The sequence below is a fragment of the Lipotes vexillifer genome, unplaced genomic scaffold (assembly GCF_000442215.2).
Source record: "Lipotes vexillifer unplaced genomic scaffold, Lipotes_vexillifer_v1.1 scaffold791, whole genome shotgun sequence".
NCBI classification, from domain to species: Eukaryota; Metazoa; Chordata; class Mammalia; order Artiodactyla; family Lipotidae; genus Lipotes; species Lipotes vexillifer.
Genome location: NW_006793445.1, coordinates 455,973 through 465,912, shown reverse-complemented (window position 1 = coordinate 465,912; position 9,940 = coordinate 455,973). Strand labels below are relative to the sequence as shown.

At 63.9% G+C, this 9,940-nt stretch overlaps 1 protein-coding gene across 1 annotated transcript in view; it reads left to right on the top strand.

Moving 5' to 3' along the window:
• Positions 1 to 9,097, top strand: part of GRK1 (G protein-coupled receptor kinase 1) — an 11,467-nt gene extending 2,370 nt beyond the window's left edge. The window contains exons 2-7 of the mRNA XM_007466370.1: positions 210 to 337; positions 2,201 to 2,358; positions 3,057 to 3,140; positions 5,469 to 5,593; positions 7,505 to 7,706; positions 8,799 to 9,097. Coding sequence (XP_007466432.1) covers positions 210 to 337; positions 2,201 to 2,358; positions 3,057 to 3,140; positions 5,469 to 5,593; positions 7,505 to 7,706; positions 8,799 to 9,097 — 996 coding nt within the window. The remainder of the gene's footprint in view (positions 1 to 209; positions 338 to 2,200; positions 2,359 to 3,056; positions 3,141 to 5,468; positions 5,594 to 7,504; positions 7,707 to 8,798) is intronic.
• The last annotated feature ends 843 nt before the right edge of the window (positions 9,098 to 9,940 follow it).

Genomic DNA, 9,940 nt, shown 5'->3' with positions numbered 1-9,940 from the left:
CACCGGCCCAGCCGCTCCGCGGCACGTGGGATCTTCCCGGACCGGGGCACGAGCCCGTGTCCCCTGCATCGGCAGGCGGGCTCCCAACCGCTGCGCCACCAGGGAAGCCCTGTTTCTGTCTTATCGTGACGGTTTGTGGTTTGTGGAAGTTGGCCGTTTGCGGCCACGTCTCTTTCGCGCCTAAGCCTGGGCGCTCACCCCGCTTCCAGGGCGCCCTGGTGGAGAAGGGGATTCTCGCCAGAGTCCACAGCAGGTTCATCGTGTCCCTCGCCTACGCCTTCGAAACCAAGACCGACCTCTGTCTGGTGATGACCGTCATGAATGGAGGCGACATAAGGTCAGCGCCCGCCTCTCGGCTGTGGGATCGGGATGGGAGGGCTCACGCGGCCAAGTGCATAGACGGGCTCCTTCCCATGTGCTGAGAACGTGGTGCTGAAGACAAGCCCCGTCCCCATCTGAGTCCTCCTCTTTGCCTTCGGATTGCGGGTCCTCGAAACAACGCGTCCTCAGTCCCAGTGAAGTGGGGGAACCCTGGGCGAGGCGGCCGAAGCTCGTGGGTCCGTCCTGTGGGCCTCGGGCTCAGGCGGACGGCGGGGTGAGCAGGGAGGGCAGGAGGGCGTGAGGAGCTGCGAATTGAGTGCGAATTGGACGGTGGATAAAGGGGCGGGAGGGGCCTCAAGGGGGGCGAGGGCCGCGCTTTAAGAGGGATGGCAAACAAAGACAAGCTTCGTGTGGCTTGGCCACCCACCGCAGGGAGAACCAGAGGGCGTCGTCGCCGTTACGGGGCCTGGGTTTGCCGGAGACCTGAGGGCCCGGCCCTGGGCTCCTGGGAGAAGTCGGATCACCGGCTCTCGGAGGGGAAAAGACCCACTTGCCAGCTGGGCAACATGGCCGCTCTCGCCCCAGCGTGCTGGTCTGTAAAATGGGGATAGAGGTGAAATGCTGGCCTTCCGAGGTTGCTGCGGAGAGTTAGCTGACACACCTGAGACACTTAGGTGACTCACACTGCCCTCACACAAGGGGGCCGTCGCTGTGCCTCCGTTCTCGGGCCTGGGTTCACCTGTACCGAAACTCTGCCGGTGGGCTTGTCGGCCCCGCTTGCCAGGTGAGGCTCTGAGGCCCTGACTGAGCCACCTGTGCAAGTTCACGGAGGGGGAGCGAAGGGTCTGGAAAGTGCAAATAGCACGAGCTGGAGAGCGGAGAGATCGTGACGCTTTACTCGCCTACCCTGCCCTGCGCTGTGCTAGGCCGTGATGCTGTGCTATGTTACACTGCGCTGTGCTATACACGCTGCTATATTCCACTGCACTATATATACTACATTGTATCGATAATGCTACACTACCCTGCACCGCGCTGTGCTGTGCTATGCCAGGCGGTATATACTCTACACTACGCTGCGCCGAGCTGCACTCCGTTATCCCGACCCATACTGCACTGTGCTGTATGGCGCACTGTACACGATGCTGTACCGCACCACGTCGTGCTGCCCCGCACCGCACTACAGGGCACTGCAGTAAAACGTACACGTAGCACAAAAGCCACTCATGCTGCTGCTCCGGCCGACGTGAGGGTTTCTCTCTTGTTTTCTTCGAGATTACTGGCCTGCCTCTCCTTGCCCTGGTTGTTCTCTAGTTTAAATACTTTGCTTGTCAGGTTTTGCGTCTCTGTACAACGTGACAGGGAAACGGGAGATAGGAGAGTCTGGGAGGACGGGGGGAGTCCTCCGAGGGCCCACTGGGGAGTCTGCGTGTCTCTGGGGAAACGGCCCACATGCCTCCTGGGCTCTGGGTCAGCCGCTCACTTTGGATGGGGCTTGGGCTGGTCCCGTGGCCCACCTTCGCCCCCCTCTGCCTGGCTCCTTCACTGGTGGCTGTAAAGTGGCTTTGGGGCCTGTTTCCCTGTCCCCTCCCCGTGGGCCGGGGCAGGGGAGGTGGGGTGGGGAGAGCTGCCCTGCCTTTCCCCTGTAACAGCTGTGCTGAGGGGCTGTGAGGACACAGACACCGGCGGCTGGCGGTCCAGGCTCCACCACGGGCCCCTAAGGCTGGACGCCGAGGCTGAAATGACAGACGCTTTGCCGATACAACGTGGGATTCGGAGGCCTCAACGCTTTCCCGAGATTTTACTTCCCATCAGAACCGTGGGCACACGGCTCCTGGTTGTGCCAGAGAAGCAAAGGCTCCACGCCGTCTGCCCCCAGGTACCACATCTACAACGTGGACGAGGAGAACCCCGGCCTCCCGGAGCCGCGCGCCGTCTTCTATGCGGCCCAGATCATCAGCGGCCTAGAGCACCTGCACCAGCGGGGAATCATCTACCGAGACCTCAAGCCCGAGAACGTGCTCCTGGACGACGACGGTGAGGCGGCCCCCCCTCGCGGCCTCCCCTCGCCCTGCTCACCTCTGTAGCCTGATTGGGAATCGGTAGGGGAGGGACCCGCTCTGATAAATGCTCGTTACAGTTTTACGGCACCAGGACACGTCTCAAGTTTGTTTACTGTTCATTCAGCTATTTTGCGACCGTGTGGCATTATCCCCAAGTGGAGATTATTAACGTACTTTGGTGAAATCTGGTGCATGACTAGAGGCGCCAGGGCAACAGGGAGTTAGTCCAGGATGCCGGCGTGTGTGGAACTGTTAGTAAACAGCTAACGGTTATGGCCGAGCCCCCACTCGATCCCTTTGTTTGCTGTCTCCGTGAGGAGTCAAACTGGGATTCTCATCAGGAAATAACCCCCAAGACTGAGGTTCCCGTAAGTCCCTTTAGAGCCCCCCTTCCCGCCCCATCACAGGTCAGACGGACACACTGGTGCCCCAAAGGCCATTGCTGCAGAGCTCGGGGAAGACAGAGCCACGAGGAGGCTGGCTTTAGGGGGATTATGACCCGGATTCCAGTTGCGAGCGCTGCTGGGACCCTCGGTCCCTCTGCAGCCTGAGCGGGGAGTGGCGGCCCCTGCGTGTGTGTGCTCTGCTTGTACACGTGTGTGTGTCCAGGAGCCCCAGGGGACTTTTTGTTTGCGGAGCCGCGTGTGACCTGACCCCATGTTTGTTCTCCAGGCAACATCCGAATTTCTGACCTTGGGCTGGCCGTGGAGCTGAAGGAAGGACAGACCAAGACCAAGGGCTATGCGGGGACGCCAGGTGAGGGCAGCCGCTATGGGGGCAAAGGGGACAAGGCCCGGGGTCCTGGGGTCCCGTGGCCTGGGGTGGGCGTCACGGTGAGGGCTGGGGCTTGTTGGGAAGATGCTCCCTCATCCGTCCCCTCTCAGGGTGAGACTGCGAGACTGGCACCCACGCGGGGACGACCCCCAACCCCCTGAACAATCACTCCTTGTTTGCCACGCGTGCCCGCCGTGACGGAAGCTCCACAGCGCCGGCCACGGGCAGAGCCTGGGGGTCTGCACTGAGGGACGCAGCACCGAGGCAGGATGGGCGGGACAGGGCCTGGCAGGTGCTCAGCTGTGAGATGGCCCCTGGACTGTGCGTGTGTCTGTGTGTGTGACTGTGCACGTGTGCGTGTGTGTCTGTGTGCACGTGCGTGCATGGCGCCTCCTGTCCCCACCCCATCTCCTCTCACCCCCAGGCAGGTGGGCGCAGAGAAGAGGCATCCGAGCGGAGATGGGGGGCGGGGGCCTCGGTGCTCACCGCAGGGGCCTGGGGTGACAGCCGGGCTGACGCTCACGCACGGTGCAGCAGACGCTCCGAGCACTTGCCCTCCTGATGGCCCGGGTTTTCTGCAGGACTTCTTAGCAGACCTGCTTCTTTCCTGTTTGTCCGGCTTCGGGGAGAAAGAGCTGCTCCTGGGCCTTGGGCCGTTCGGGTCTTGCTTTGTCCCCGAAGCCCCCATCCTGCGCTTTGGGCTTGTGTCTGTTGCCACGGCGGGTCTGTCTCATCTGCGGCTTTATTTAGGAAGAGGTCCTGTCGTGAATTTTCTGGACCCTCTGAGGTTCCTCTCCAGGGCGTGAGCGTGTGAGCGAAATGCCGCTCGCCTATTCCTGGCTGATCAGGTCCAGGGTTGGAGTCGGTGGACCTGGGGTGTCGCCGGCCCTGCTTGCACGACGCCCCACCGGCCGCTAGGGGGCGCCCAGGCGTTGCCGCGGCCGCCGAGCGGCTCTGAGCCCCGGACGGCGTGGCTCTGCCCGCGGGCTGTGCTGACCTGTGCGTTTGGGGTCAGGAGGGCGCGGGGGCCTCAAGCGGTGGCAGCGGAGGCTGGGGTCGGTGTGACTTAGAAGGTGGGGCGTCCAGCGAAGGCTCGGGGGCCCTCCGTACCCTCTCCACTGGCCCCCCTGCTCCCTCCGGCCCAGGTCCCCAGAGCCAAGCCTCCGCCCCCGGTTCAGCCGCAGTCCACCCAAAGGGGCACTTGCTGTGCCAGCACCGCGGGGCTCGGGGTGTGGGGGGGGACTGGCGCCTAGACTGACGCTGCGTGCACTCGCCCATTGCCCGCTCGTGCCGTCTTTCCCACGAAGGAGATTCATTGTCGCCACGTGAGACCCTGGGGAGGCAGACATGTCATTGGGTCCCAGCGGGTGGAGCGGACTGGAGGGGCCAGCGGGCTATTTGCTGCAGGGATGCTGCGTCTCTGTGGTCAGCGGGCCCTCCTCTCGGGCCCGTTTTCCTGGAGAAGTTGTGGTTGGTGGAACGTGTCTTTCTCCAGAGTCTGGGCCGTCTGGCCAGCGCTGTAATCCCTGAAAAGAGGCTGTGCTCAGGGCTAGGGGGTTCTTTGGAACTTGGCTCCTGTAACCTCCGGGAGAATGCACTGTGGCCACAGCAGCGTGGCCTGTGTTATCCAGCCATGTCCCTCCTGGGAACTTGCCGCGAACGCAGGTAAACACTGAAGGACCAGGCCGGGTTGGAGACAAAAGGACATGCTCAGCTTTGCCTTTGGGGAGATGTCTAGTCATCCGAGCACAGAAGCCACCCTGGCGCCTAGCCTCAACGGCCTACTCGGCCCCGGGGGAGTGGACCACGGGCCCCAGGTGCTGCCCGTCTACCCTTCCCTCGCCCTGGGCTGGCCTCTGCATGAGGCACAAAGGGATGGAAGCCAGAGCTGGCTCTCCGGGATGTCCCCTTCAGCCTGCAGGGCCCAGCACGTGGCCCCGACTCCCCAGAAGTGGAGCGCACGGGCCACTGGGCGTCCGGACCGCTTTTAGGAGCGTTGGGGCTTCAGCCTCTCCTTTTGTGCCCTTTCGGGTCTGAGCGCCTGCCTCTGACCACAGGTCCTGCGTGAGCCTCAGACACTGGCTCTGTCCGCCATGGGCACCACGGGGGTGAGACCCACCCTGGGTGGAGGGGGCTCCCACCAGGGATGGCTGTACCCAAGGGGACACTCACAACCGGGGGGAGCACTCCCTAGTGGGTGGGCGCTGGGCAGCCCCGCGTGTCCCGGCGCGAGGACCCTGCTGGGTTCCGGGGAGACGGGAGGTGCGCGCCGTGTGCTGGCCTCTGAGCCACGCTGTGCTCCTGCCGCAGGCTTCATGGCCCCGGAGCTCTTGCGGGGTGAGGAGTACGATTTTGCCGTGGATTATTTCTCCCTGGGGGTCACGCTGTACGAGATGATCGCGGCCAGAGGCCCCTTCCGAGCCCGCGGAGAGAAGGTAGGAGGTGGCCAGCGGTGTCCCTGCAGCTGAGCTGGCATCAGCTCCCTGTGTGTGTGTGTGTGTGTGTGTGTGTGTGTGTGTGTGTGTGATAGGAGCAGTGTCCCCGCAGGAACTGGTGACCCTCCTTGTTGGGGTCACAGGAGCAGTGTCCCCCAGATGACCTGGTGACCTTTTCGGGGAGCACTAGGCTTCTCATGGTGCACACATCTCCTGGGTCTCCGTATGCCAAGGAGCGTGTCAGGAGGAGGGGAGCCTGGACACCCCCAGCCCCGCCCCCACGAGCGGCGCTGCTCTGGGGGGCGTGGCTCACCCGCCGGCGGCCTCCCTGCCCTTCCCGGAGGCCAAGGCGCTTGCCTCCCCGGATGCTGAGCTGCAGACCCTGCTGCAGGCACGGCAGCTTCCCTGGATGTCCTGGGGGCAGCAGGTACTAGGGGTGGCCATGCTGGGGTCCTGCTTCCCATGCCCCCCGCCTCCTGTCCGCGTGGTGGCCCCGTGTCTCCCCGGGGAGCTCTGCCAGCCCAGCAGAACCGCGAGTAGGTGTCGTTCAGAGCCGCCATCACTGTTCACAACAAAAGGAGCAAAGCAGCCTCTTTCCCGGACCCCATGCTGACTCTGCTCGGAGCTAAGGCTGTCTGTGGGGCAGATGTGAGGGGCTGAGGAGGGAGGCCTGGGGGTGAACCGTACTTTAGACGTGGTCCCTCGCTCGTCCATGCCCACGGCCCCTCGGCCTGCCTGGAGGTCACAGCCATCAGTTTCTTCTGCTGGACCTCCCCGAGGGCCCCTGCCCAGTCCCCGCTCCTTTCCTGAGATAGTCGTGGAGACAGTCCGGTCTCCAGTCCCCCGAGAGTGAGAACCCTTCTGCTGACTAATGCGTAGGGTCGCTCTGTGCATCTGCACCTCTGCCTTGGACTCCAACAATGGGTCTTTCCCCGACCTCAGCTCAGAAGAGCAGAGTAAAGCAACACAGTGTGGGGTCCACGTTGGCCTCAGGCCACCACAGGAGCTCCACCTCAGAGCCCTGGCTGAGCCCACAGCCCTGACAGGATCCCCGTTTTCTGGTGAAAATGAGCAGGAGATGCTTTCATGAGAAAGTGAACCGTCATGGTCTGTCCATCCGTGGTCCCTCCATTCCATGGTCCATCCGTGGTCCATCCGTGGTCCATCTGTAGTCCCTCCATTCCCTGGTCCGTCCGTGGCCCCTTCATGCTATGGCCTATCTCTGGGTCATGCATTCTGGGGTCCATCTTCAGTGCATCTGTGGTCCCTCCATTCTGTGGTCCACCCGAGGTCCCTGTGTTCGATGGGAAGGAACCTTGGGTGCACCCATGACACGGACAGGTCTCAAACCCACCACTATGAATGAAAGAATCTGGCCCCGGAAGAGTGACTCTGGACGATCCCACTTCCGTGAAGTTTTAGGACGTTTCAGGAGGGGCAGATATGACCGACAGGGAGAGGAAATGGGCCACGTTTGGTTGAGGTGGGGCTGGAGACTTCCGGGCTAATTGTCGGGGAGCTCCCTGGGGATGGACCCACTGGAAGTGAATTTTGTGGGCTGGAAGTCATGCTCGGGAAAGCTGGTCTGGACTAAGGTTCCATGGACCCTGTGGGCATCTGCCCTTGGCGAACCTCTGCCACCTCGCCGGGCAAGCTGGGGGGCAATGGTTGTGGGAGTGCAAGGCGTCCACCTTCAGGGTCTCACACCCTGACCAGCGATACTGAGCCCTTAAGTGCTAACACGCGGGAGGGTGGCGTCAGGCACCCCCGAGAGCAGGGCCAGCCGGGCCCGCGGAGCTGCCGTGTCCGGAGCTGCTGTGGCAGCTGGGGCGATGCGGGTGGGCCTGGCCGGGGTGTGACGTGGGTGTCAGGGGTGTGGCGTGGGCTGACGGTGCTGTGTCCGCCGTGCAGGTGGAGAACAAGGAACTGAAGCAGCGGGTCCTGGAGGAGGTGGTCACCTACCCCGACAAGTTCAGCCGGGCCAGCAAGGACTTCTGCGAGGCGCTGCTGCAGAAAGACCCCGAGAGGCGCCTGGGGTTCAGGGACGGCTCCTGTGATGGGCTCCGTGCCAACCCCCTCTTCAGAGACATCAACTGGCGGCAGCTGGAGGCCGGTACTGTCTGCGTGTGGGAGCTGGGGCTGGGGGCTCCTAGGCGACCCTCGCTGGCCGCCCCGTCCCGTTGGCGTCCGGCAGCTTAGCGTGAGGTCGGGGGGCGGGCGGCCTGGGTGAACCCCCCCCCACCCCCGGAGCATCCTCTGCCCCCGATGACACCACCCTCTTCCCTGCTCATCCCAGCGCGCCCAGGACTGGATGTTCACGGGGTGGGTCTCCTGGGGACCCAAGGAGGCGGCGAGGGTTGGATGGGGTGTGTGGGAAACACCTGTGAGCTGAAGATCTGAACCCGCTGTCAGGCGGTTCCTTGAAGGAGCCTGCGATCCAAGTCGAGGTGGGATTTCTCCAGCCGTTGTTCGTTCCACCAGCGTCTGCTGTCATGTCTTGTGCAAGCTAGTGTGTGCGAGTGTGTGTGTGCACGCGTGTCTGCGGGAGAGAAGCGTGGCACCCGCCACACCCACCAGAACCCACACCCAGGAAGTGCGAGCCTGTGACCTCACGGCCCGACGCCCCAGTACGAGAAGTTTCTTTGGTGGGGAAGGGTCAGGGCAGTGGCAGCCCCGGCTGATCTGAAGGTGCCGGGTGCCAGGGAGAGCTGCCCAGACCAGCTCCAGGCCCGGGGAGATCAGGCAGCCCGAGCGAGCGGTCAGGACCCAGGAAGCCGGAGCCGGATTGAGTCCCGAGGCCACAGGGTCTGTGCCGAGAAGGGCGGGGGTGAAGGTACAGGGAGTTCAGTTCTGAGCATGTTGTGATCAAGGTGTAGACCTGCAGACGGGGAGGCCGGCACTGGGGCCGGGGAGTCTGCAGAGACGGTGGGCACGGCGGCGTCGGGGGCAGTGCAGCCAAGGGCCCGCTGACACTCATGACGGGGCTTCTGGGCGGGGTGGAGGGGGCGCAGATGGGGGCTGGGTTCTGGCGATGTGTGTCCAGACCGGCCTCTGAGTCTCCAGACTGGCTCAGCGCCCTGTGGCGGGTGTCGCTCTCCTTGTCACCGCCAGGGCCGCATGAGGGGCAGCGGCCCTGCTGGCTGAGCGTGACTGCCTCCTTCCACTGGCTGGCCCTTCACGCCCCGTGTCTTCCGTCCTCTCACAGGGATGCTGACCCCGCCCTTCGTCCCAGACTCCAGGACTGTCTATGCAAAGAACATCCAGGATGTGGGTGCCTTTTCCACAGTCAGGGGTGTGGCCTTTGACAAAGAGGACACAGAATTCTTCCAGGAATTCGCCACCGGCACCTGCCCCATCCCCTGGCAGGAGGAGATGATAGAGAAGGGCATCTTTGGGGACCTGAACGTGTGGCGGCCTGATGGGCAGATGCCCGACGACATGAAGGGGGTCTCCGTGCAGGAGGCGGCCCCCTCGTCCAAGTCGGGGCTGTGTCTGGTTTGCTAGACCAGCTGCAGCGCCTCATGGGTCAGCTGAGCCCCTCCCGCCAGGCCGCTGCATGGCTGTGGCCCAGCACTCAGCACACGCAGGACAGAGGAGGCCGGTCCAGCCCGGCCTCCCGCGCAGGGTCAGGAGTGCCAGCAGTAGATAGCGTACCTCTTTTGCACCCTTTCACTCAAAAAGGATCCAGTGGTCCCAGGATGGAATGCACCAGCGACGTGTGGCTCTCCAGGCCCTGGAGCGGACGTGCAAGCTGGCGGCGGCTTGGGCGGCGAGAGTGAAGATTCAGCTCGGGTTCCCTGGCGCCGCAGCTGCAGCCTCGCAGGCTCTGCCTTCTCTGGGCTGGTTCAGAGGTCGGCAAACCCTGGCCTGTGGGCTTGCGGGCTCCGCTGAGAGGCCCGGACTGTGCCCCGGGCCCAGTTTCCCTTAGCGCCCAGCTCCTGGCCCCGCCCCTAGCCGCCGGGTCACTGCCCGCACGTTGGGGATGCCATCTGCACGTCTGCCGGTGCTGAGTCTCCAGCGGGGTCCCCTTGCCGGCTGGGGCCCGGGCGTCCAGGAGGAGGGGAAGGGCCAGGGGCCTGGGGGTGACGCTGACCATGGCGGTCACCCCCCTTGGCGTCTCCTCATCCCGAGACCATCGCCAGTTGATGACAAATGGACACAAGCTGCCCACCCCCGGCACACAGGATGGGCCAGCGGCTGTCTCCCCCCACCCGGCACCTGCTTCCCACCCTGACTCTGCCTCTTGGCCTGCAAGGCCTGGCCCTCTCCTGGCCTCTCTCCTGGGGCCAGCTTTGGGCTGGTGTTGCTGCGTGGGGGGGAGCAGTCCCCTCCCTTTCTTGAGCGCCT